At 49.6% G+C, this 26,615-nt stretch overlaps 8 protein-coding genes across 8 annotated transcripts; 5 read left to right on the plus strand and 3 right to left on the minus strand.

Annotated features, from left to right (window-relative positions):
- Window positions 1-727: 727 nt before the first annotated feature.
- On the plus strand, window positions 728-1,272 carry TGAM01_v210711 (13 kDa ribonucleoprotein-associated protein; the record flags this gene model as incomplete). The annotated part of the gene is made up of 3 exons (XM_018807329.1): window positions 728-749; window positions 858-953; window positions 1,010-1,272. 3 exons carry the CDS (start codon window positions 728-730, stop codon window positions 1,270-1,272), a joined length of 381 nt encoding a protein of 126 aa, XP_018659495.1.
- Window positions 1,273-2,406: 1,134 nt separating this feature from the next.
- TGAM01_v210713 (hypothetical protein) lies at window positions 2,407-3,762 on the plus strand (the record flags this gene model as incomplete). Its single annotated transcript, XM_018807330.1, has 1 exon — window positions 2,407-3,762. The coding sequence occupies one exon, from the start codon at window positions 2,407-2,409 to the stop codon at window positions 3,760-3,762; it is 1,356 nt and encodes a 451-aa protein (XP_018659496.1).
- Window positions 3,763-4,048: 286 nt separating this feature from the next.
- On the minus strand, window positions 4,049-5,800 carry TGAM01_v210712 (glycosyl hydrolase family 47; the record flags this gene model as incomplete). The annotated part of the gene is made up of 4 exons (XM_018807331.1): window positions 4,049-4,608; window positions 4,680-5,267; window positions 5,342-5,523; window positions 5,589-5,800. The coding sequence occupies 4 exons, from the start codon at window positions 5,798-5,800 to the stop codon at window positions 4,049-4,051; spliced, it is 1,542 nt and encodes a 513-aa protein (XP_018659497.1).
- Window positions 5,801-11,540: 5,740 nt separating this feature from the next.
- TGAM01_v210714 (hypothetical protein) lies at window positions 11,541-12,816 on the minus strand (the record flags this gene model as incomplete). Its single annotated transcript, XM_018807333.1, has 3 exons — window positions 11,541-12,060; window positions 12,124-12,485; window positions 12,544-12,816. The coding sequence occupies 3 exons, from the start codon at window positions 12,814-12,816 to the stop codon at window positions 11,541-11,543; spliced, it is 1,155 nt and encodes a 384-aa protein (XP_018659499.1).
- Window positions 12,817-16,016: 3,200 nt separating this feature from the next.
- Window positions 16,017-17,447, plus strand: TGAM01_v210715 (hypothetical protein; the record flags this gene model as incomplete). Its single annotated transcript, XM_018807334.1, has 2 exons — window positions 16,017-16,172; window positions 16,251-17,447. The coding sequence occupies 2 exons, from the start codon at window positions 16,017-16,019 to the stop codon at window positions 17,445-17,447; spliced, it is 1,353 nt and encodes a 450-aa protein (XP_018659500.1).
- Window positions 17,448-18,207: 760 nt separating this feature from the next.
- TGAM01_v210716 (GPI mannosyltransferase 2) lies at window positions 18,208-19,586 on the plus strand (the record flags this gene model as incomplete). The annotated part of the gene is made up of 2 exons (XM_018807335.1): window positions 18,208-19,112; window positions 19,190-19,586. 2 exons carry the CDS (start codon window positions 18,208-18,210, stop codon window positions 19,584-19,586), a joined length of 1,302 nt encoding a protein of 433 aa, XP_018659501.1.
- A 940-nt stretch (window positions 19,587-20,526) lies between these two features.
- TGAM01_v210717 (hypothetical protein) lies at window positions 20,527-22,023 on the plus strand (the record flags this gene model as incomplete). The annotated part of the gene is made up of 4 exons (XM_018807336.1): window positions 20,527-21,187; window positions 21,246-21,307; window positions 21,380-21,493; window positions 21,562-22,023. 4 exons carry the CDS (start codon window positions 20,527-20,529, stop codon window positions 22,021-22,023), a joined length of 1,299 nt encoding a protein of 432 aa, XP_018659502.1.
- A 507-nt stretch (window positions 22,024-22,530) lies between these two features.
- Window positions 22,531-26,401, minus strand: TGAM01_v210718 (hypothetical protein; the record flags this gene model as incomplete). The annotated part of the gene is made up of 2 exons (XM_018807337.1): window positions 22,531-26,082; window positions 26,141-26,401. The coding sequence occupies 2 exons, from the start codon at window positions 26,399-26,401 to the stop codon at window positions 22,531-22,533; spliced, it is 3,813 nt and encodes a 1,270-aa protein (XP_018659503.1).
- Between the last annotated feature and the right edge of the window lie 214 nt (window positions 26,402-26,615).

The following is a 26,615-nucleotide window of genomic DNA, read 5'->3' on the forward strand; positions in this document are numbered from 1 at the left end:
GTAGTGGCGGTTGGGGCCTTGGTCTAGTAGGAGGGCCCTTTAAAGGAGGGCTCTATGCAAAGGGAGAGATTACGATCGAGAACGTGTGATTAGGTGTAGTTACAGCCCAGTCGCGGGTATATAGAAGGGGGACATGCCAACGCCAAAACTTGCGCGGGTGCATCATTCTGGCATTAAGGTACCTTTCTATTGTTCGGATTGAGTTTCTTCTCACTCGCCTTGACGATGTATTTAAAAGGCCCTTTTTTTTTTCTTGAACAGGGCTGTACAGATTGGATGAGCAAGAATCGACTCTTTGTCCCTATCCCTTTTGATGTTCTTGGAGAGGTGCCTTGGCCCACATGTCGAGTGCCGCCTGTTGGCCTTTTCTGGACCAGAGCTGCCACCGCCCTAGAATCATTGAGAAAGAATTAATAGACACCAGTTCCGTCTTGCACAGGTAGATGGCTTGTTTCTTTCCATCACTACTAGTATAATCAAGGTATTGATTGTCATTGTTTCAACGCCGTCTCGATGATGGTAGCACGTGATCAGCGGAAAACTATTTTTCCGCGCCGCGATTAGCCCCAATGAGCCGATAAGCTTTTCACCATAGCTATCGCCAAACTTTTTTTTTTCCTCGAAAGACGCATTTTGTCAACCATTCACCAACTTTCCTAACCGCCTCTCAAAACACATCCGGCCGTGAGCCTCATTCGGGCGAGCCCCTTATTACCGTATTTCGAAAATGTCTACCGCCAATGAAGCTGGTAAGTCATCTCTGAAGACTCCGAAGACTCTGGACGCTCTGGAGACACTGAAGACAGTTATCCGTACAATTGCTTGATCTTGCCTGCTAACATTTTTTTTTCCCACAGCTTGGCCCTTGGCCGATGCCGCCCTGACCCAGGAGATTCTGGATCTCCTCCAGTCGGCCATGCACATCCGTCAGGCCAAGAAGGGTGCCAACGAGGGTATGTTAGCCAGCTCTTTTTAAAATTGCGATTGTGACTGACCTTGTGGTTTGCAGTCACCAAGTCCATCAACCGTGGTACTTGCGAGCTTGCCGTCCTGGCTGCCGACACCGAGCCCCTCGCCATCATCCTCCACATCCCCCTCATCTGCGAAGACAAGGGCGTCCCGTACGTCTACGTTCCCAGCAAGACCCTGCTTGGACGTGCTTGCGGTGTGAGCCGTGCCGTTATTGCCGCCAGCATCAGCTCCAACGAGCTGTCTGAGCTTTCCGGCCAGATCAAGGCTCTGCAGCAGAAGGTTGAGAGACTTGCCATTTAGATTTGGCATCTGCTGAGCCTTGCGGTTGGATTGGGAGGGAATTGTGTTGACGCATGTATCCTTTCGCACATTTGTAGTATGTGTGAAGGAGATGCGGTTGCAGCACAGTAGTTTAGTAGGATAGATTGTCCTGATGGGCCAATGACATTTTCACTTGGGTAAAACCTTGTGTTTTGAACTAAGCTTACATAACTTGCCTCTTCTGATTGTCCGTGAAATTGTGATCTTGTAACGATGCCTCTGTTCTCTATGCCAAGATTCCCAGCAGAGAGCGTAAACCTGAAGTTGGCAATAATTGACTGCTATCTTAGTACCTGAAGGATATTGTAGTCTACTGTCTCATCATTTTCATTTACAGCATCTACCGATCTTCGTCTAGCGCAGGGATAGTCTAGATGCGGCAGTCAGCACTTAGTCTACACTCTGCATTTTCCGCAAAAAAGCGGCCAAGGCACGCTTATTCGCCAGCGCAAAGTAGTAAGCGGAGTTAAAAACCACGGCCTTAGTGAAGCGGGCCGCAGGTCGGAAAATGCCTAGTAAAGCGAACAGATGGAAATTGCCTAATGCGGAAGGCAAGCTGTAACGAGCGAGGATGCAAGAGACAATATGCAGCATCAGTAATCATAAAAGCGATATACTTATAAAGTTTCTTATTGTATGCTTGAACGGCGATTATGGTGACACGTCTTAAAGTCGTACTACAAGCATCCTGCTGCATTGTCATCAGGTTTCTACCTAGTCTGGGCAAATGCCGCCAATGGCTTTTATCGGATTCCGAAGTCCGCACAGAAAAGCCCTAAATCCTTCAGCCCAAACCACTTGCATATACCAGTGCCATCTCGGACAAGGAGAATCCAGGAGGGGCGTTCGGTTCTCGCATTCGCTTGTTTTAACTCCGTCGTCTAACAGATGGCTCGATAGATAGTCAGATAGTCAGATTGTCAGATACAGGAGGATGGACAACTACGTGGACACGTACGCAGGCCCCTGCTCCATCTCAGCCTTACTGGTCCACGTTTCTTTCTCTAGAGGTGGCTTATTTTCATTGCATTTATGAGTATCATCATGGGTCTTAATTAAACACGTCTTCAGGTGAACTTATATCCCCTTCTCCCCCCTCTGTCTCCTGTCCTCATGTCGCAGTCCCGTCAACGGCTTTTCCCAAAGCTGTGGCAGTTCTACTACACCCGCGTCCAAGCCAAAAACATCACCAAACCTGCTCAAACGCAGCGAATCCCTCTCCTCCTCTTCATCACAGCCGCTGCCGCAACAGCCACCACCGCCGCAGCCATGACGCGCAAATCAACCTCCTCCACCATCTCATCTCAGCATCTCTCTTCCACGTCCGTCACTAAAATCCCCGGCCGCGACAACTTCCCGGAAGAGGCCGCCTCCAACCCGCACCACATCGTCAAGAAGAGCGGCGCCATCTCCGGCTTCCAGAATCCGTACCCGTCATGGTCCAATCCGCCCAACTTTTTGTCCATCCTCGGCAAGGTCGTCTGGCCGACCATCACGGGCGAGATCAAGATGCCGGACACGAAGCCGCCGACGGTGACTGTCGTGACGCCCGAGTGGCTGCCTGCGCGCGATGCGTCGGACAAGATCAGGGCGACGTGGCTGGGCCATGCGTGCTACTATGTCGAGTTTCCGTCGGGATTGCGCGTGCTGTTTGATCCCGTGTTTGAGGACCGGTGCTCGCCGTTTAGCTTCATGGGGCCGAAGCGGTATACGCCAAAGCCCTGTGATCTCAAGGACATTCCCGTCGTCGATGCCGTCGTCATTAGCCACAGCCACTACGACCATCTCTCCCACGGCTCGGTGCTGGAGATCCAGAAACACCACCCAGACGTGCAGTTCTTCGTCGGGCTGGGCCTGGAGTCGTGGTTCCGCTCCAGCGGCCTGAAAAACGTCACCGAGCTGGACTGGTGGGAAGACGCCGAGCTGACCGTCAAGGTGCCCGTCGGCGGCGAGAAGCAGTCCATCTCGGCCCGGATATCGTGTCTGCCGTGCCAGCACACCTCGGCCAGGACGGCCTTTGACAAGGACACCACGCTGTGGTGCTCGTGGGGCGTCCGCTCCGGCGAAAAGAGCGTTTGGTTCGGCGGCGACACGGGCTACCGCGCCGTTCCGTATCTCCCGGCCGATATTGACGACTACGCCGCCGAGTACGATTCGTTCCCCAGATGTCCGCAGTTCAAGCAGATTGGCGAGCATCGCGGGCCGTTTGACCTTGGCCTGATCCCCATTGGCGCCTATGCCCCTCGTGCGGCCTTCTCGGCCATGCACGCCAATCCGTATGACTCGGTTGAAATCTTCCAGGACACGAAATGCAAAAAGGCCATGGGCATCCACTGGGGAACGTGGGCGTTGACGATGGAGGAAGTGCTTGAGCCGCCGCGAAAGCTGAAAGAGGCGCTGAAGCGTAAAGGCATTCCCGAAGAGGGCGTGTTTGATGTTTGCGACATTGGCCAAAGCCGAGAGTTTTGATTGGATAGACGCTCTCAATAATATATTGCTGATCAAGGAAAGGAAGTGGTAGCTCGGAGTTTACTTAAGTTTGATAACGAAAGACAGCGTTCGTTAAACTGGCAGTTGCTTTGCTTACGCCAAGCTAAGTTGCTTATTTTGTATTACTAGATCTTATTCACCATGGAATGTTCCATATTTATCACTTTCAATTGCGGGTCATGTCATTGTTTATATCATGGATAGTCTATTTCTAGCGGCTCATGTTTGATATTTTTCTAAGTTTAGAATACCCCAACTCACTCAATTACTGGCGGATTCTGAAGGGGTGTGCCTCTGTGTTGAAGACAAACTTGTTGCCGCTCTTCTGCAGCTGAACATCCGACTCTTCAGCAAAGATCAGGTAAGCGTACTTGAGGACCTCGGCAAACCAGAAGCTTTCCATATCGTCAGAGGCTCCTCCGCCATTGGCCTGAGTCACATCGTTGAGAGACGAGTATGCGCTGCCGGCGCGGGTTTTGCTGAGGATGGCACTGATGGCATCCCATGCGATGTCCTGGTACTTGGAGTCGCCTGTAATTCGGTACGAGTAGTAGATGCTCTCCAAGGTCTCTGGCCTCAAGATGTAATACGGAGCCGTCACCCAGAATCCTGCCGTGGAGTAGAATCCTGCGGCGGACGAGGGAGGCTGGCTGCTGCTGCTGTTTGCGCTGTCCACCCATTGGAAGCCTTCGGGGCCGATTCCAGAAGCAGTCGAGTTGTAGGTATCAAAGTACGAATTGGTGAGCTCGATGCCAAAGTCAATGTACTTTTGCTCGCCCAGGAGGATGCCTCCCAAGATGAAGTTGCCACCAGCAAAGCTGGCCACTAAGGGTGAAAAGCAGTCATTAGCGTCATGTTCCTTACTTTTAAAGCTTCCCCATGTTTAAATAACTTACAATGTCCTGATTGCGGCGATGTAGTTTGTCCAGAGTATTGGGACAAGAAAGTTAGATCCTTGCGCGAGGTCGGGTGAGAGGCAAGGTGCGCAATAGTCGAATCGGCAGCAAGAACCCAGCGGTCTTTGTACTCTCCAAACGTGTCAGGGTCATACAGATACATCTTGATCAGATACTCGTAGAAGCTGTCTGAGAGAGCGGACCAGCTGCCATTGCTATCCTGGAACTGGCCATTGCTTGTGCTGACATATGTTCCTACAAGACCCGGCCATGCCTCTGGGCTTCCTGTTGGGTTGAGGAGATATGATTGACCCTTTTGGGCAAGCTGACCATACAGAGGATTGCCAGTGAGATCGCTGAGGTGCGTCCACTCAAGAACCAGTGTTCCAATCTCTGCAACATTGTTGTTTCCTGTGCCACTGTTCCTGTAGGTGGGGTTAAAGTAAACGGTCGGGTCCGGGACACCACTTGTGGTGTTGAATGAAACCTTGAGGCCGTTTGCGAGTGATTCAGCCTGAGTCAACAGGTTGTCTACTAACGTGTGGTTCTTCACAACAGATTTGAATGGCCCTTTCAACAGATCGTAACCTACAACATTCCCAATCAGTACGGCTACTTCGAACAAAACAATACATACACCACAGGGATGAATCAAGACTTACTGGCTAGCATGCCACCAATATATCGGATGTTGGTCTCAAATACAGAGATGCCCTCATTGGCATTCGCAGTAGTAGTAAAGTCAATTTGAGGCACACGCTTGAGAATCGTGTTGACTATGTCAGAGTCTCTCATGAGAATGGCCGTGTCTAGGCCATCAATGGCTGATGAGCCCCAGCCATTTCTAAGATAAAGTTAGCCACCACAGCGGGCATCCAATCTAGCGGGCGCTCAGAACCAGTAGCTTACCTCTCATCATCATAGGTATTGCTGATCGGGTGAAGATCGTCGTGGGGAAAAGCATATTGGTGGTACGCGTTCCATGACGTTTGGAATGCGGCTTTGACCGCTGCCGCCCTCGTAGGATTGGGTGAACCGCGCTTCACACCGGCCGGGCGTGGGAATGCCAACGCAGGGGCAACGAGCCCAAGGGCAACAACAGAGCCACTGATGAATCTCATACTGTCTAGAGTATTCGTGCCTTTCGGAGAAGATGGCCGGCAAGATGGGAAGAGAAGAGGCCCAAACTCAGCAGAAAACAGGGTTGCGGATCTCAGCCCGGGAGGCGGGAAAGCTCTGCAATTTAATCATTTCTGATTCCTTGATCCTCCCTTTTCTGCAAAGCCAGAGAATGCGGGGCCCTGGTCAACAGGTACCATGATTGTTTATGCGAGCGTGAGGCCGAGATTACGCTTTTGCCCTATTTCAAGACATGGCGCCGCCTAGGGATGCGGGCACGGCATCCCGGCATGCTGTTTTTTCGAACAAAACGGCCGGCATCGTGCATTTTGGCGCGTCTCGTTGCCTCAGAGCGGACGAAGCTTGCCGGTGGAAAAGGCCACAGCAGGCAGGTGACACCAGGAACTAACAGCAGCTTGCATATAGCCTCTGTCCATGACGGAATCTTTGGTTACCCCAACAAGCTGGACAAGATGAAGTTCCCGTATGGGTCTCGAGGATCTTATGACATATTGCTTCGTGAACCATGATTGGCCCTGTTATAGGTATGCTGGGCACGCTTGCAAGGGGTCGTGAGGGGAAGTTGAAGATCACACCCTATTCTGAGGTATCATTGTGATCCAAATCTAGCATAAGAAGCATGTGTGGTAGTGTGTGTGGTGAGGCCAAAAGTCCGGACAGCCCCGAAAAGTCAGATCCCGGGAATTGCCAGAGCTTACTACATGTTCGTTAACGCCAATATAATAAGATGAAAACTGTCTGATCCAAAAGACCATTGAAGGCTGTAAAAGCACGACACCGCATCTTGTAAGATTTTTTGAGTCTCTCGTATGCATAATTACTTAGTATACAACGTAGTATGCCAGGATGCGAAGCTAGCTTGCCTGGGTAACACGGCCAACAAGATAGTATAATCGATGCCTAGCAAGCCTAGCAAAAGTCGACATGCTTGTGAATCCGGGCATCCTCAACCTGCTGTTTACCGCTTAGCGCTTCGAGCACCTCCGAGTATTTAAGCGGCGGTATGATATCAGAAGAGCTGGCTTCTCCACAGATTGGCGACGGCACTTCAGGAACCGGGGCTTTGGCTGGGCCCCGCTCTTCAACCCCAGGCACAAGCTTGCTTAAGATGCCCAACGATGGTTGGACGGAGCTCCGAGGTGCGGAGGTGAACCGTCCTGATGCGGCCGCCAGAGCCAAGACTCGATCGTTGGAGCGCGCGATCTCTTGCCGTTAGTCACCACCATTTCATGCCATAGTGCTGCTCCAATACAGACTCGATAATGCAATGCATGTTTCCATACGTCCGACGGGTGTCTTGGTTGTACGCAAGGGCAAGGCCAGTCTCGTAATGTACTTGGCAGCCTTTCTTTGCCCAAAGGTCGTCCTTTGTAATCCATCCGCGGCTGTGAACGGTATAAAAGAGATAGTCTCATTGTGCGGAGTACGAGGTGTTACCGTTACGCATTTTCATGCGTTAATGAGCCGCGCATCGACTACTAATGCTAGCCCCCCTCTTTTCGGCAGTTCTGCGGCGCTTGGCCGCGAACCGACATGTCGTGGATGCAGGATTCTGTGGGGGAACATGTGATATCATGCGAGAGAGAGTTAACGTCTTCACCCATTTTGTCGTAGCCTTGCCAGTGCTGCTGCCACGCCCTCACTTAGCTGGCCACTTTCCTTACTGGGCTGTGGTGCTGTAGGCTGAGGAACCTGCTTTTCTTCTCGATTAATCATCTCAAATGCATCTTCGTCATCATCGCTATCTTCGTCGAGGAAGCGAAACTGCGCGGGAGGTTGGGTGCTCCCAGACTGACGGTCTGAGGCGTTCCCAGCCGGTGAATTAAAGTTGGAGGAACTGTGCGATGTTGCCTTTGTTGGAGGAGCCCGAGACTTGGGGTTTTCTGTCTCTGACGGACCGCTGGCATCATTTGCGCTCGCTGTTCTTGAACTACGCACGGCAGTAGCTGTCGACGATGATTGAAAGCCTCTTTTGGCCGCCTTCTTTGCTCGGAATGGCTCCTCGACCGCGGCAGTCCATCTCTTCACTTTCACTCCGCCCCACCCGCCCATCATACTCAATTGCTCGGGCTCTGCATTGATCGCATTCTTCAGGCTGCCAAAATTAGCAACCAGGGCCACCGCATCTGACTTATTCAAACTCCTCGGCACCGTAACGAATTCCACCAGCTTGTCCGCATAATTGGTGGATTGTTGTCCGCGAATGGCCGAGAAATTGGCGTTCTCGTACGACTTGTAGAGCTCGAGGTATCGGGCGGCTTCAGCTGCGGACCAGCAAAGTATAACAGTAACGTTGTTTACCACCGAAGTTTTTGATAGTTCACGTATTGAGTCCTCGTGATTCGGAATATCGACAAGGGTGAGAAGAATACGCAGATTGTATTTGCCTTGCAGATTGCGAATGCGCGTGTAGATGTACTCGGGATGTAGACGGTGATACTTGAGACTGTATAAGGGCACTCGAGGTTGGAATCAATGGACTGGGATCTAGTAACCGTAAATGATATTTCCTCACCTCAAGAACAGCACACAAGTGGTCAACCCAACGACATAGTCGGCTGGTATGTCACTGTATTCCCATGGAATCGACCGGATAGATGTCAGCACCGGGTTGCCTCGTTGGCGCGGGGATACAAGAATCGTCGACCCGAGGTTCTTTTGTTGAATTATCTGCGGTTTTGGCTGCACTATGGGATTTGATGGGCCGCTGCTTTGACTGCCACTGCTGGCTGCTGGCTTGTTGAGCATCTGGGGCGTGGGCTGCTTGATAGCAGATGCCGAGGGAACCGAGTCCACGGCGGCCATGGCCTCTAGCAAGGCATCATCTGCGCCGTAGTCATCGTCGTCCATGATTGTCTAGAATACACAACAATTGAGCGTGAACTAGGCGGTTGAAGCCAGCGATGGCGGTGGTGAATTCTGTGGATGGTGGGAAGCTGAGCTTGAGAATTAACGGTATCTAAAGTGGGGCATATTACCACATGCCTGCTGTAGATCCAGCGCCTACAGCAGCCGTTCAACAGTCAAGCCATTGCACGAATACTTGTACTCTCCAATTCTGTATTTGATTAAGAGGCTCTGGAACATTCTCAAGGATTATGATATCATGATACTTTCGTAAGTCATTGGGTCTACCCACTATTCTTCTAACAGTGAGACTTTGACGTGCTTTCTCTGAGTAACGAACAAAACATCTGCGCTAAAGCCAGCTTGGACATCGACAGTTGACATATGAGTTCGTGCTTCAGGCTCTAGGGTCGGCTTTATAAGTTGTTATATGTACATCTCCCGTCTCACAATACTTCAAAGCAATAAATATGGAATTGTCAATCTTGAACTAGCCAAAAAAAATTTAATACCGAGCAGTGAACATACTAGCAGGTTAATTCTTAGAACTGAAATCGCGACACAGAGTTACCATTGCAAAACGACAGCATACATAGGTACTTTATTATGCGGAAACTTCAAGTTGTTTAATGCATCGAGTTACCTTGATCCAAAATTTGATTTTCTTGACGGGTATTTTTTTTCTTGCCTGTCGCCGTGGGCACATTTTCCTAGGTACACTGTATCCAAACCCCCTTTCCCCCAAGAACTTTTATCGCTTCTGGTTTTCTTCTCCTCGTATACAGGGTTCTCGTGCTGATGGGCGTCAAGTAAACGCCTGTTGTCATTACGTGTCTTATGCGCCTTGATCCAGACAATGAGGTTTTGGAGACGAGGAAATGCGCGATGACAACGGCACATTGGTTGGAGTCTGTTTTATAGAGAGACACCCGATGTCCCTCTCGGACAGATTACTACACCTAGTAGCTATTGAGTGAGTGGCTGTCAGCGAACACGGGCTGTTGTGATTTTTTTTTCGCTCCTGTATATGGTTCTTTGGTGATTGTCTATGTAAAAAGGCTCAGCAATTGAACCAGCACATACGGTCATTAGGTATGTAATCGAAAATTCGGGGTCCCGTTTAGCGCTTCTCTTAAGTGTAATGTGTAGGTTCCATTTTTGGCATCCCACAACTCTAAATCTGGAGTTACAGGGTCCCGTTTCTAGTGATTTAACTACTAATCCTGCGCTAAATGGCAGTAGCCATGAAACCCCTGCCTACAATCACATCGGAGCTAACGCCACCGTTTTATATCATGCACACGCTGTATGGTGCCAGTGTTCTATCACAGTGATGTTCTGGTTGACTACCTCATGTATAGGGACGCGCGTCTAGATTTACTTTTCTTTCTTTTTCCAAAGCGAGACGATGGTGACGAAATACATACGAAGATTGCCCCCACCGAAAATTAACATGTGACCGGCCAGCCACGCTGAGCATTTATTCCCTTTCTTCTATTTAACTCTCGCCTTCCCTCACCAACGTCTAAAAATGTACAGTCAGCCACCGCGGTTAGTAGGTACGGTTTTGTAGCAGACAGAAGGCATGGTAGCATATTACGATGCAAGCCAGTGTCAAGCTAGACGATTGCTGGGATTCGGGCGATGATGATTCACGTCTAAGCCCACAGGCGCATTGTGGGATACTGGGGGGAACATCACTTGAGGAATTCAAGCTCAAAAATGTACAGTCAGTGATTGGCGTTAGTTATTTCCAAAATTTGCTAGCAGACAGAAGGCATGGTAGCATATGACGATGCAAGCCAGTGTCAAGCTAGACGGACTGCTGGGATTTGATCTGGCCCTTGGTGAAAGTACAAGAACTGACCAGCTTGACTGTAGACCTTGGGCCAAACTGGAGACAGTGATGACCATCATTTATCGGGCGGTGGACCTCCCGAAGGACCCAAGGAGGTCCCCAATGACTGCTGAGTCTCCAGAGAATGGCATCCCCCGGAGCGAACCAGGAAGCAGAAAAAGAGGCAGAGTGGCTAGTGGCCAAAGAACAACAAGATGACTGCCATTAATGCGGTAGTGTTGTGTTGTGGTGGGAATGAAAAGACAGAGAGAGAAATGGTGGGCGATGTTCATTTTAAATACTGCGGTTGGACGTCGTTCCTTCCATCAATACAAGTTCCTTCTATCTCTACACACTCCTTCCGTCTTTACAAGTTCCTTCCATCTCTCTAAATACTCGGACTTTCTCTATCTGATGATCGACAATCTACTGACTATGGAGTCTCTTTCTCTGGGCGGAATCAGAAAGGAAGAAGATCCGCGCTTTACCATAACTTCGGCTAAAGATCAGCAGGCTGATAGCAGTTTTGGTATTACTGCAATCGTTTCTACTATAATCTCCGGTGTTATCACTCCAGATGCTACTTCAGGCCCCAGCACGATATATAGCCAGTATTAGACAGTTTTCAGCGCGTACGTCTGCCTTGATGCTCCTGGAGAAAGAGTGTGTTCTCTGCTCTACAGCCAAATTAAATGTGGGTGGCTATTAAGTTAACAAACCGACAACCTGGAGTTGCCCCTGTAAGTGCTTGATGGTGGATGAAAGGGATTCTGTAGCCATGCAAGTGTACGATGAATGATAGCTCCGTATTACAATTCCTGTATTGTGCGAAAATGATATATATATATATATACACATATAATCTATGTGTGCTATGTAGAGTCGCTTCCTCCTTAGGTATATATAAATACAATTAAATATGTGGTATACAAATGTTATATGCAGATGTTATATGCAAAAATGTTGTGTTCATCAACGCTCTATTTTGAGCATCATTAAGCTTCTCATACAGCCGTCATTAGTCTCTCTATAACGCTCTAAGCGCCATTCTGAACGAGCAAGTTGACAGTGCTCTCAGGTACGCCTTTGATAGCACCCTTGAGAGCGGAAGAAGAAATAGTACCACAAAGGCCGCCAATCTTCTGGCCCAGGCCGAGAAGATAGGCACCCAGACCAGCTACGTGCGGAGAGGCCATTGAGGTACCAGACATGACCTTGGTGAGGTTTCCAGGCCATGCTGAAGTGATGTTTGTGCCGGGAGCAAGGATATCGACAGCTGAGCCTCGGTTGGAGTAGAGAGCAAAGGTATCGTTCCTGTCGGTGGCGCCAACCGTGCAAACCGCAGGCACGCAGGCAGGCGAAAAATCAGCTGCGTCAAGAGCATCGTTGCCGGCAGCCGCGGCAAGGAAGAGCCCGGCATTTGTGATAGCAAGAGCGGCCTGGTTGACGGCATCGGTCTTGATGCCGCCCAGAGACATGTTGACAACAGTTCCTTTGGGGCAATGCTGGCTAGATGCGTTCTTGGCGACGTAGTCCATGCCGGCAATGATAACGGAGCTATTGTGAGATGTCTTGTTAGCACATATAACATAAAAGTCTAGAGAAATCCAAGATACTTACTTGTTACCCTGGCCATTGGCATCAAGGACCTTGACGGCGAAGAGACTGGCCTTCTTGGCGACTCCGAATGTCTTGCCCGCAATGATTCCGGAGACGTGAGTTCCATGGCCAAACAAGTCTGTGTCTGAGCCATCACCAACAAAGTTCTCTAGAAACTTTGCTCGGCCTTCGAATTCAGGGTGGTGAACGTCGATTCCAGTGTCGATCACAAACGCACAGGTGCCTTGTCCGGCACTAGAGTCATAAGAATACCTGGTGGTATCCGGCTTTTTGTTGGAAATACGAGACAGGCCCCAGTCGGCACTGCTCTCAGTAACGATGGCCTTGGTGCTGACAGTAGCATCTTGTTCAATGAAATCGACCTGAGAAACTCATTAATATTCACTCTCATATTACGTCATGTTAAAAGGGAGAGCTCACATTAGGATCGTTCGTCAGAATCTCAAGCTCCCCAGGCGTCAAAGAAGCAGCAAAGCCAGAGAAGCTGTGGGAATATCGGTGGGAAGCGCCAGCGCTGATCCCAGAAATAGCAGATTCAACTGCTGAAGTCTGAGCTTCTGTCTTCATCTTGACGATGTATCTGCCCTCCAGGACCTGAGCACCGCGGGGAACCATTACTGGCGCCGGGCTGGCTCGCCTTGAGGGAGCGGCCATTGCCAGGGGCAGGAAGGCTAGAAGAGAAGAGACTCGCATATTTTGTGAGTGATTCTGCTATTGTAGACAAAGACTAAACATAAATGAAGCATGAAATAGCAGGTTTTGCATGAGGGGATGATGTCCGTCCTTTATTCCCAAAGATTCTCTAGCAAAAGTGGTGAGGAAGATTGAATCGGAAACAGGTCCACTGCGCTACACCTCGGAATAGTCAGTTCTATCGCCTTCCAAGCCATTGTACCCATGTATCCATATATGGTCCACTGCCCATCAGCTTTTGAAACTGCGTTGCCCAGTTTCGACCCATCGACAGTATCAAACAGGCCAATTAGCAAACCCAGGAACTGAACTGAAGCCAGCCGATCTTTCAGGTGGTGGCAAAGGCCGGATGTTCGCCAACAGGTACAGATCTCAGGTCCGCTACCTAGTGGTACGATAATATTGGCGCCTCAGAAGCAGCCATAAAGTCAAATCGTCCTATCCAGCGAGTTATTGGACTGTGAGGTGCGCACAGTGGGGGGGGGTGGCCTTTGTCGAGATGCTAAGATTTTAGAGAGGCGTACAGAGTTTTAACTGAGTCAATGGTGGCGTTAGCAATCCGAGGCGCAAACCACTTTTTGGCTTCTCCATCTGCTCCATATAAGCAGGCGAGTGCTCGGTTGATCCGCAATTGAGAGGTTTTAACAGCTCGTAAGACCCGTTATGATGAAACAGAGCGAATTTTGGCATCTTGTTTGTTATTTTGACGTTGACGTTGGCGTTGACGTTTGACATGTTTGTGGGCTTGTTTCAGTGTAAGCGCAGCGAAATCGCAATGTGCAGAGATCAAGACGATCTTTTACTGCTTATAGTATTAGTCCAACCACTTTTCAGCACCTGCAGTAGCAAGGAACAGGTGGACTAGCTTCAACTCAATTCTCTGCGAATCCTTGCAACGGCCATGTGATGTGGCTTCGCAGCTGGTCCCGCCACCTCATCGACTTGCCAAGACGGGATGATTGATGAATCGTTTCGAGTGATCATCTCAGAGCTACACTAGCTCATCTACGGATGTTCACCGGGATGTCGCAGCTTGTCAAAGCGGATGCTGTGCAGCGAATGTGAAGAGAAACGCTCCTCAAAAAGGCATGTGACTGCAACGCTTGGGAGAAGCTTAACCCCTAAGGCGGGGTTATGTGCGGAGATGAATGGTTAGTCCTTGGGAGCAAGATAGTGGTCTCCTCATTAGAGAGATGGAATATATTCTCCGGGCAGTAGCGGGGAATTTTTACACGATGACGACGAGGTAAGAAGGTATTCCAAATGAGTCGGGCATTGTGGACCAATGCCCATAGTATCCGCAACTGAATATAGGTGTACGTAGGAAAAAAGTTGAAAATACAGATTTAATGTACATCTAATAGACATCGTTCTTCGCTAACACTCATCCACGTAAAGACTGCTTGTCTTAGGAGTCTTGTTCCGAAATAGAGATCAAGAAACGTATAAGTAGAAGCATTGTACATATTCTTCTACTTCTTGGGATGACAGTTTATCCAGCGCTGTTTCAAGAACCTCATTATATTGTAAACTTTTGGTCTCGACCAGCAATTACATTCGTAAGCATGGCACGACACAAGGCTAGCTAGTCAAACAAAGCAATATGAGACAGAATAGCAGATAGGTGTCTAAGTGGAAAGCAATGAACAACAAAGGATGTTTATAGTGTCAATCGGCTTTCAGATTACGCACATCATACTGAGACTTTAAACCGTACTAGTAATTCACAGCTTTCTAGAGTTGCTATTACATATGTCGTTCTGCTATTACTATCACATCTCTTTCTTCTACTGCCCACAACTAGCACTTCAGATACTTTTCTGTAGCCAATAATTCATTGCATCTAGCATTTTGCCGCATTTATTCCTTTACAACTGCTTGTATTGCTTTAAATACTTATCGATCTGCTGCGCAGGAGTACCTTGACATATAATAGATTTTTTACTCCATTTACCATATTTGATATAACAGAACAGAACTCTTTGATAGTTTCTGTGCTCTTATTACAACTTGTGTGTTTGAGGTTTCGACTTGTAGTCCCTATTTTTGTTGCTCTCGCCTTGCCGTCCTATTGTTCCCAACTCTTCACAGTTCGCGGCCAGAAAAGCCGTCGGAAAAATACAAATACACTTTCCCCGTTTTCAGTTACGGTGGAGTGAGCCTTTGCTAAGTTTGAACGCCATAAGCCACCCAAGCCCGACGGTTTAATAACACCAGAAGCAAAAGAAAAATTCTGTGAGCAGTTGCAGAGAAAATAATGAGGCTCAAAAATCTTTTCATCACTAACATAGTAGTGTGCATCTGCTCCCCTGGCTATGAAAAGCCACTCATCAATCAGGCACGAACAGTATGCATGGCTCCTCTTCCATACACATGAGCAATCATCATGTTAAGCAAAAGCTCTCGGGCTTCTATGCCGAGCCAACCACGAAAAGCTCCATCGCTCGCGATGCGGGGGCGGGGATGAGGGGCTTCTCCGATAGAATGCCGAACCCCTCCATATCGGATATTGAGGCTGTATACCTACCATGAGAGCAAGTGCAGTATACATGTACCTATATTTCGTAGCAGTATTTCGCAAACGAGTGAATGAAGATGATTACTTCTATTGCCCAAATTGAGTGATCAATCGATTGCTGAAATAAATAACTCAACCATGGCAAGCATAAAGTGAATCCATATCAAGGTCAGTTGCTTGTCGAGGACTCCCATTCAACAAGACGCGCGCGAATCAAATCTCCCCAAAACTCAGCCCCTCAGGAACTATGTCATGAGGTTCCAGTCTTTTTTTCACGATTTGCTTCAGCGGTTCCACACCTCAGCCAATTGTCGCTCGGTCTATAATACAGCGAGGTGCATGGCCCGTTGAAAACCGCTGAAGAAGACGTCGGTTGTTTGAATTCCACCAATTACCGATCAAAAAGAGCCGGCGAGGCGTACGGTAAACCAGTTTCGGCCACGTATTCTCCGTCGCGTATATCCACGATGATGCTGCTCGTGGGGGGGACTCATTAATAGAGGCACCATTTGAGTCCTTAAGACGTCCGCGACAGCGAAGTCGGCTTTGTAGTAGAGCAGCAGATAGAGCAATAAATACCGTTGGCGATCACGACGTGGGCGAGGTTATTCATCATACCTTTGACAAAATCTATAGTCTCTTTTCCAGCTATTACTTTTAACCACACATCATATTCCGCAAGATGTCGGAAGTTACCATCACCGGCTTCAAGAGTCGCGATGTGCGATTCCCAACATCGCTCGACAAGACAGGCTCAGATGCAATGAATGCTGCTGGAGACTATTCAGCCGCGTACTGCATTCTCGAGACTGATTCAAAACACAGCGGCCATGGCATGGTTAGTACTGCTTTGAGCTGTTCTTAGATCACGTCAGCCATGCGCTCTGTGATAGCTAACAGCTCGCCTTTTAAATAGACATTCACCATTGGGCGCGGAAACGACATCGTCTGCGCCGCCATCCTCCACGTTGCCGATCGCCTCAAGGGCAAGACACTCTCATCACTCGTAGCCGACTGGGGAAAGACATGGCGTTATCTCGTCAACGACAGCCAGCTGCGGTGGATTGGCCCCGAAAAGGGCGTCATCCACCTTGCGCTCGGCGCCGTCGTCAACGCAGTATGGGATCTGTGGGCAAAGACGCTCAACAAGCCCGTCTGGCGCATCGTCGCCGACATGACGCCAGAGGAATACGTCCGATGCATTGATTTCCGCTACATCACCGACGCCATCACCCCGGAGGAGGCCATTGAGATGCTGCGCGAGCAGGAGCCCGGCAAGGCCAAGCGCATTGAAGAGGCGCTTCAGAACCGAGCTGTGCCTGCTTATACAACGAGTGCGGGTTGGCTGGGATATGGAGAAGAGAAGATGAAGCAGCTTCTGAGAGACACCCTTGCCGAGGGATACAGGCACTTCAAGGTCAAGGTTGGTGGAAACGTCGAGGAGGACAAGAGACGCCTGAGAATCGCACGAGAAATCCTCGGCTTCGACAAGGGCAACGTCCTCATGGTCGATGCCAACCAGGTCTGGTCCGTCCCTGAGGCAATCGACTATATGAAGGAGCTCAGCGAGTTCAAGCCCTGGTTCATCGAAGAGCCAACCTCTCCAGACGACGTCATGGGCCACAAGGCCGTTCGAGAAGCTCTCAAGCCGTACGGAATTGGCGTCGCCACGGGCGAAATGTGCCAGAACCGTGTCATGTTCAAGCAGCTGCTCATGACCGGTGCCATTGACATCTGCCAGATCGATGCCTGCCGCCTGGGTGGTGTGAATGAGGCTCTGGCTGTTATGCTCATGGCCAAGAAGTTCAAGGTGCCCATTGTACCTCACTCTGGCGGTGTCGGCCTTCCCGAATACACTCAACACTTGAGCACAATCGACTACGTAGTCGTCAGCGGCAAGCTTTCTGTCTTGGAGTTTGTTGACCACCTCCACGAGCACTTCCTGCATCCCTCCGTTATCAAGGACGGATACTACCAGACGCCGACTGAAGCTGGATACAGTGTTGAGATGAAGCCAGAAAGCATGGACCGATACTCGTATCCTGGTGAGAAGGGAGTGAGTTGGTGGACGACTGATGAGGCCCTACCTATCTTGACGGGCGAGAAATATTAATATGAGGGAAGAAATGACGAAGACATGAGACGAAATATTTTGTACTAATACCTTTTTTATCTGCTCCCCTGAAAGATGCAAGCTCGCATTTATACCTACCTAGAGCAGATAGGCCACGCAGGGCAGGAATTCACCATAGATGATTAAACAGCCAGCGGGTGATGTGCCAAAAAAAAAAAATCAAATAATATGCACCCCTTATATACAAGATCAAATCTCAAGAGTCTACATGTACTTTTTCCAGTGCCAATGTGATTTCATGTGATGCTGCGCGCGCTTCTAGCAGCTCATCTAGAATGTTGGTACTGGTGTGAATTGAAAGAGCTACCAGAATGATGTATCCGTCTAACAGTTTCACTAGGGGCTAAAGTACCTTGAAAGCGCAGCGCCGCAGAATCTCCATATAATACCACTAGAGGTACCAAAATGGAGCACTCAGACATGCAACAGGTACATAATCTTCGCTAAGCCAGCCCATTAACTGGTGAACTTCAACTGCAGTCGCGTATTCAGAAACAACGTGTAGCTCACCTTCAATGCTTGCCATCCACTTCAAGCTAGGCTTTCAAGTTCTCTACCATCTCTCCGCTTTGTTTTTAACTTGTTCTAATATGCTCGTCTAAGGCCATTTCTGGGACCACCCAAAGCTAACTGAAATACACGCACTCAGTTGATGCGAATCCACTCAAGCAAATGATCTAAAGCATCAAGTCCAAAAAGCCACCCATCATCCAGCGCTCATCCCTCCACGACAGCGAACATGGGCCTGGTATCTCATGAAACCTCGCCCACTTATTCTTTATTTGCCGTCTTTGCCACTTGGAAGGCTTTCTTGCTCTCCATTGCCCTCGGAACCTCCATCAGCCGTGACTATGACACGTCAACGTCGCTCTTCTTCGAGCACTTGTACGGCGCTGGCGTCAACGCATCAACCCTCGCAACCAAACTGACGCGATGGGATGCGCTGTACTTCATGCAGGCTGCGCATGAAGGTTACACTTACGAGCAGCAATGGGCGTTTGGGGCGGCGCTGCCCGTTGCCGTCGATGGCATCCTCCGGCCGCTCAGGGGGCTGCATCTGGTTGGCGATGGCGCCCTCGAGCCCATTGTGGCCATTATTTTCACCAACTTGGCGCATCTAGCCGCCGTGCTGGCTCTACACAGGCTCACCCTCGTCCTCTTCAACAGCAACAGACTGGCCTACGTGGCGGCCGTCTTGCACATCCTCTCGCCCGCCGGCCTCTTCCTCTCTGCCCCGTACGCGGAGAGCCCCTTTGCCTGCTTGTCCTTCACCGGCAACTTGCTTTTTGCAATGGGTCTGCGGTCCAGCACTGCTACTTGGAAACGGATGCTGGCTTTTCTTAGCGCCGGAGTCTCCTTTGGACTGTCCACTGCCTTTAGGAGCAACGGCCTGGTCAGCGGTCTCCTATTCGCGGTGCAAGCAGTCCAAAGTCTGCTCGATTTTTTCCGCCACCCGAGCGTTTCCAGACTGACGCTTCTCGCGTCTTTGGTCATTGGTGGCCTCTTCATCGCGGCGGGGAGTGCGGTTCCGCAGACGGTGGCGTGGTACAGATACTGCAAGGTTGGCTCCATTGACGCCGAGCCAAGGCCGTGGTGCCAGCGTCTGGTACCGAGTATCTTTACCTTTGTGCAAGCACACTACTGGTAAGATGATGATGTTTATTGTACTTGTACAACCACAGACGCGTCCGGAGTTTTCATGGCTTACACTAGTTCGTTAGGAATAATGGGTTTTTGAAGTATTGGACCCCAAACCAGCTGCCACTCTTCTTGCTAGCCAGCCCCATGCTCGCAATTCTGCTCAAGTCGGGGCTCGATTTTAGTTTGAACTTGGCCCACGGCCTTGGGAGAACTCTGCCGGTGCCATCGGAGACGCATCGCACGTTTGTGATTACATTGGCCGCGATCCAAACGCTGATTGCGACTTTGGCCATTACCAACTTCCACGTGCAGATTATTAGTCGGCTGTCATCTGGCTATCCTATATGGTATTGGTGGATAGCGAGCAGCCTGAGCAGCGACAAGTCTCAAAAGCTCGCGTCACGGATTGTTGTATTCATGATTATGTATGCCAGTATCCAGGGCGGCTTGTTTGCATCCTTTCTTCCGCCCGCATAGAGACCTGGATTGGTCTACCTTTTCCTATACAGCTTTTTCTCTCCACATCCGTGCAACAATCTCCCGACCAACAGCCTAGATACATAGTAGTCATGCAAGCGACCATAATTCAGCGTCTGGCTGTTTCTCCTTGTCTTTTCCGCTCTTTTCTTTATTCTTCGAAATCGAGCTCATATACTAGCTACCAGCCTACCTATTGAGCACATGTACAGAAGTGCCTTTTCTTAAAAATGAACACCTACTGAACACTCACAACGTGGACCGTGAATAACAGTTACTGGGTTATCATCAATCACTTACGCTTACAAACAGCTGCCTCGCGCGTTGACACCGGATGCCTGCATTTACTGTTGTGATTCGGGGCCAATTATCAGCAGCCTATTCCGCACCCATCACTCCTTGGCCACAAAACGGACAGTCCATCTTTCCATTGTTATTTTTCATCATGCTAGTAAACTCATACACCGCCAAGTTTATTACCGCTTATACATTTAATCTCCAACGAAGTCGTTCAACTCTTAGCCAGTGCACGTATATAAGAGGCCACGGTGCTCTCAGGCTTCTTTGTTTCATGTTCCAAGCTCATGTAATACTTCTTTAAGAATAAAAGACTAAGTAATCCCCCGGCCGTAAGTTGCCGCCAGTCTTTGTAACAAAAGCACGGGTAAGCTTTGTTCATTGTCAACCCAAGCTTGCAACGTGCACCCCAGAACTTTGGCCATTTCTGGGCTTGAACAAAGCATAATGTCATTTGGTTCTCTGCGTATATTCTAACAATGAAAAAATGAAAAAATTTCGAGTACTAATACCTGGTCCTTATATGTGTTCATCAGCCCACGCGAACATCTTATTACAGCCATCATCAACCTTCCCATAGAGAGAAGGTATCTTCCAAAATCTTGCAGAATCGCATCTCAAAACAAAAAAAAAATACCCCCCCATGACAGCCAACAGCAATCTTGAAGCTTCACTTGCAGAGGCCATGGAAAACATACTGCGGGAGAAGACAGTCCTGGACACGCCCGATGCCCCCAGCGTCGATCTTGCGACTGAAAGCGATGTGAAGCTCTGGCTCCAGCATACCGGATTCTTCGATGTCGACCATCGCCAAAAGGTGCTGGGTGCTCTGCGACAGCTGAAAGCCCTGGATGAACAGCGTCAGAAGATCATCTCGGAGATTCACCACGCCACGCCTTATGCTGTGCCTCCATCGACTCCCGTCTTCTCCCAGAGCCAGAGCGTCTACTCGCCATCTCCATACTCGGCTCTCGCGAGATATCATGCTACGGGCGTCCAAAGCGCTGGAGAGCTCTGTGGCTCTGAGCCCTCTGTGGTTGATAAAGGAGCCGACTCAGAGTCTGCGTATTCGACGTTTGAGAAAGAATCGTTGTCTAGTCAACAACACGATATACCTGCTCCCGACTCCTCTGTCAAACACGCGCAAGAAAATGATGAGGTTGTCACTTCGCCTGACAATGTTGATGATGCTGGTTTGGAGAACCAAAAAGAGCAGTCACTGGCAAAGAAGCTCAAGGCCGTCAAAGCCAGCGACACCAACGCATGGCCGGACGAGGGTGTTCGGCCCTCGACACCTACACAAGGTATTTCAACATTCATGCCAAAACATGCTAAAGCAGCCCTCGTTGACAAAATCAATAGAAGCACGGTTCTTCTTGGTCAAGTCTTTCAACTCGATGAACGTTGAAATGGCCCAGCGAGACGTAAGCAACTACATATCACGCTCGCTCCCACAAGTCCGTCTATGAGTGTTCACATAACTAAGATTTCATCAGGGACTATGGATCACAAAAGCTGAAAACGGCCCCATGCTAAGCTTCGCCTTCAAACAATGCAAAACCGTCTATCTCATCTTCTCCATCAACAAGTCAAAGGCATTCCAAGGCTATGTAAGTCCAGTCCTCCACAAAAGCTTATTCATCAAAGCCCAATCATGAATATTAAACGCAGTCCGCAGGCTCGCATGACCACAGCCCCTGATCTCAACATCGCCCCAGCCAAGTGGATGAGCAACATCAGCTGGAAAGCCAGCTACCCCTTCCGCATTGAGTGGCTCAACACCCGCCGCACCGCCTTCTGGACGCTGGGAGACCTCAAAAACGCCTTCAATGACGACGCCCCTGTCTTTGTCGGTAGAGACGGCCAGGAATATCCCGAGGACTGTGGGCACAAGATTCTTGAGGTATTGGATCAAAGTCCGGAAGAGAGCAGTAAGAGTGGCGGTGATTCTCCCAAGGCAGCTCCGGTTTCACCTTGGGCAACTCTAGCTAGCCCCCGTTCACATGCAAAGTCTGGCAAAACGGATGCTCTGAGTTGGCGACGCCAAGAATCGTCCGGCTGGAGCTGGGATGAAGCGGCCCCTCCTCATACGGGTTCTGAGGCGGCGGATGACTTGCCCTTGATAGAGCTAGAGTACTAACATTCCATACGTATTGTGAGATACTTGATACAGATAGGCATACAGATAGACGTATGGATTCGGTTTGCAGCTGGTCAAAATTATGATCTGTACGTGAACTCCTACATAGACAAGTAAATAACCAGGGTTGCAGAACAGTTTGCACGAATAGTATTTCTATAAAACCCCATTTATAACGCACAATACCTAGTGCCATTTATTTAAAGCCAAACATGAAATCCAATCATCAAGACGGGCAAAAAGAAAAGAAAAACCAGGATTTAAAAACAATCTCAATTATGCAAACTGCGAATACATTCCAATTCATCCTGTTATGCTCCGTGTATGCTCCCATTATTACATCCTAGCAAATTATCGCAAGACTTCCAGCGCACCATACTCCAGTTAATTTGATAAAATGTTTCTTCTTTCAGGCGAAAATCAGGTTTTTCTTCACCATAGATAGGACGGAGAAGCACCGTCATCTGAGATTTGTTCAACATCGACGATATCGGCACAACGTTTGGACTAATAGTCATCTTCGGAGTCGCTGTTATCGTGGATCCTGATTGCCCGCCAGCGTCTATCAGTCAAATCCTGAGCAGCAGTGCCCTCGCTCTCGGGATCGACATAGCCTTCACCTCCACCAATGCTCAACGCGACAGGCAGGAACACAAGAGCGTGAAGAGCAGCAAAGACGACAAGCGCCAACCAAACTCGGAAGTAGTAGATTTCGAAAATCTTTGACCTTGTGAACGCAAGAACCCCAACGCCCAAGAACTTTGTAACCGTGATACCCGAGAATACCGATCCACCAACGTTTACCAATGCTGTCCAAGCACGGGCATCTCGTCCATTAACATTAAAGCTGTTCTCCATGACCGTCCGTGAGGGGAACATGAAGGCTCGGGCAATGTGCGCACAAAACTCCACCGAAATTCCAACGCAGATAATGAGATTCACTAGGGAAACGGCATTCAAGGAGACGTTGAACACCACCATTGCGCCCATGATATCCACAACACTCATTATGACTGTTAAGGTCACAATAGCTGATGTCCGTACGGAACCCAGCAGGAACGACGCAATGACGAAGATAACGCCAACGGCAGCACCCAGAAGGCCTCCTGTCAGCGGGATGATGCTGAGGTATTGATCAAAGAAGATATAGAAAACGCTGTAGGGGAAAACGTCTGCTCCAGTTGCTTTTGTAATGTCTGAGGCGATGCGGCGTGCTGAAGAGTAGGCCTTGATAAAGTCTTCCTGGCTGCGAAGGCGAGTATGAGCGGTTCTGAAATGACTGGCTTTAACATGTGCCGCTTCGCTGTCCAAGACTACTGCGTCTCCATAGGAAGCTTGACCACCCAATGGGCACACGTCATCTGTCTTCGCTGCGAGGAATTTTTGAAGATAATGAATAAACTCGCCGTCCTCAGGCATTCCGTAGAGTGAAGTATTCCACGCCGGCTGGCGGTCTGCAAAGCAAGTCGAACCGTGTTCAATGCAGCATTGATCATAGATAGGGTTCAGCCAGAGGAAGTAGTCATCAATCCAACTTGCTGCCGGCGACATGATGTACGAAATGTCAGATCGCTGCCTTTCGAGCTCCAAAGTATTTGTCAACGAGAATGGCTGGCAAGTGGTGAACCTTGAGCACATCGCTTGCTGTTCTTGGCGTTGGGACGCGTCGACTCCACGGGTAACAAAATAAACCGGAGGCCCAATTTCAAGGTAGTCATAGAGGTCGTTGAAATATGGAATCAGATAAGATCCATCAGGAATAGCCACACGCTGATCCAGTCCGAGCTGGATACCTGGCAGCAAAGCAATGGCAGCCGCTAGAAGACCGAGGAAGACAGCAACAACGGCGACCTTGGTCTGCTTGCGTAAGAGGCTGGGAGCATAAGTGTTTCGAATGAATATTTGCAGGTAGCTTTCTTCATCGGCATCAGACGCTCTACCGGTTGATGGATAGCCGTTGGTGCCATTGAGATTGATCCTAGCTTTCTTGACCTGCCACCACGGCCAAAGTTCGCATCGGTGATCTTCTACCCTCATCTGGTTCAAGGCCAAGAAAGATACAAACATGGTCATTTGAAGAACAGCATTGATAAGAACCGCGCCGGCGGCATAAGCGGCAAAGTTTCGGACAGCAGGCATGCCAACCGCAGAGCCGAGAGCAAACGCAAACGTTTCGGTCAAGGCGGAGAAAAGGATAGAAGGTCCCATACGGCCCAGGGCTCGAGACACTCTCTCTTCCACCATCTGGTCAGGGAAATTAATGTTGACTCTTTCCAGCTCGTGAACAATGAGAAAGATGTTGTCAACGCCGACAGCCAAGACGATAAACGGAATTACTTCGACAATAATGAGTGTGGCCTTCAAGCCAACCCACGAAAAGAAGCCAATGGAAGCAGAAATAGACATAAGGACAATCACAATGCCAGCAAGGCCCAAAGTGACCTTTGATTCAACCAACAACAGGGCCGGATTTCCAAACAGGTGCTTCAAAGGCGTGCCGAGCGCCAAGCATGCATAAATGAACATGACAATGTAGCTCACGACGACAATCTTGGCATCCGTATTTGTAGACTTGTTGAGCTCCTGTTCCAAGCTGATTTCCGTTGTGAATGATAATCGGAGCCCTCGGCTTTTAGCCTCCTCCTGGGCTTGGAGGAGTCGATCGCGGAGTGCATTCTCCCAGTCAATAGCGCGAAGAAGCGTATCAGAGTTCTCAGCAGCATTGTTGACGACCCATGTGACTGTCATTGCCTGAGAGTCAACGACATCGTCATCGTAGCCACCAAGGATCATAGTGGGCTCAATAGGCTGTCCAAATGCAGGTCGGCAGTCTACAGGCGATTTTGCGCAGCTGCGAAGGTCGTCCTTCCAATACTTGGAGTCAATGCCACCTTTTGAGTACCAATACTGCGTAACGGATTGTATAACGCAAGCATCGCCGGTAGGCTTGAAACAAACATCGTCAAGTGTACTGCTATACACGGAGCCCTGAAGGGCTTCAACGCTCTTTTCGACATCCGCCCACCACTTCAACGTCTCATAGCTAAGAACGGGGCTAGGACCAGATGACTTGGTGTCGTTGACCAAGAAAATCTTTTCAGCTCGGAAAAAGGGGCCAAAATTGGAGTCGAAGTATGCCTTCTCTTGAGCAGCTTCCGAGGTCGGGCTGACCCAGAGTCGAGCAGGATCTTGCTCTATATCGAAGCGGAACCAGCCAGCACTCAAGATAGCAACAACCACCAAGCTAACACCTATGGTGAGGCTGGGGAACCTTGCAGACATGTTTCCTAGCTGGCGGAAAGCCTTGTCGCATTTATCGTTGAGCCAATAGCGTTTAGTTGGCTGGTCGCGCATAGCATCGGTAAGGATAGGTCCGCCCTCGTCTTCGTCATCGCTGTGCGACGACTCGTGGAGTAGCCGAGTTCTTTCGACACGACGTTTCTGATATTTAGCCCAGAAGATGTGGCCAAAGACGGCAACGAAAAGTGCCAGTAGCAAGACACCATATGTAAAGATGGATGCAAAAGAGAGACAGGGCAGCTTTCCCACTCGGCAAGACCCAGCTTCCTTTACGTCAGGCAATGTAGGACATACTTCCGGGCAGTCGACACAAACACATCTATAAGCCGGGTCCTCATCATTGCATTTCTTGGGCTTCGTTTGCAATGGCGCCATCCCAGGCTGGTCGTACTTTTCCGGATAATTGATCTGGATGGGCGAACCAACAAGCGGCTTCTTGTCGCCAAGAAACTTGAGCATATCGTGATAGTTCTTGGCTCCGCCACCGATCAAGTCCATTGCTCTGCTGTTTGCGCCTCCGAATTTGACCTCTTTACAGCTATCATAGAGCCCCGAGCCGTATTCCTCCGAAATCAATTGGTCAAGCTCAGTGACGAGCAGCTTGTTGCCCTTTTTCGCGACATCTGTGACATTTATAAAGGTCGATTGATCAGGAGAACACGTAAATTTACAAAACATATTGAAGAAGTTCTCTTTGCAGGCAGGGCAGGAGCCAATGAGAGTCCTCGGAGTGCCCATTTCGGATTTCAAAGCTTTAACCTTTAGATGGATATCAGTATCAAATCAACGGCTTCCTACACGACAATTCAAGGCTTACTTGATCCAGGTTGCAGCAAACAGGCCCCTCGCTCCACTGGGAGCCGCAGAGCTCAACAAGCTCCTTTCGAAGATCATCGTCCGGGTCTTCTGCGAGGCCGTTGTCGACACATGGGAGCTCCTTGCCGAAAAAGCTCTGCTTTCCGCACTGCCCTCGAAACGCGCATCGGCCCAGCTCGTGCTTTGGTGTGTGTGATTCTGCAGAGACGCTCGCCCCGAAGAGCAGGGCGGCAAGGCCAGACTGCAGCAGAGCCGAACGCATGGCGCCGACCTAGCCGATCGGCTATCAAGAAGCTTGCTGAGACGAGCTTTCCAGCGCGTCGGTGGTGTGAAGCTGAGCGACAGTAATCAGTCGTCTGGACGGAAAAGTGGCGAGCTGGTTGCGATGCTTCAGAGGTGTATGATTGCGTCACGATCTGGAGAGCAACGGGCGTAGCGGTAAGTGGGTAGATATAGTGCTTGGCACAGGTGCCAGT

The sequence above is a fragment of the Trichoderma gamsii genome (assembly GCF_001481775.2).
Source record: "Trichoderma gamsii strain T6085 chromosome Unknown Scaffold_70.2, whole genome shotgun sequence".
NCBI classification, from domain to species: Eukaryota; Fungi; Ascomycota; class Sordariomycetes; order Hypocreales; family Hypocreaceae; genus Trichoderma; species Trichoderma gamsii.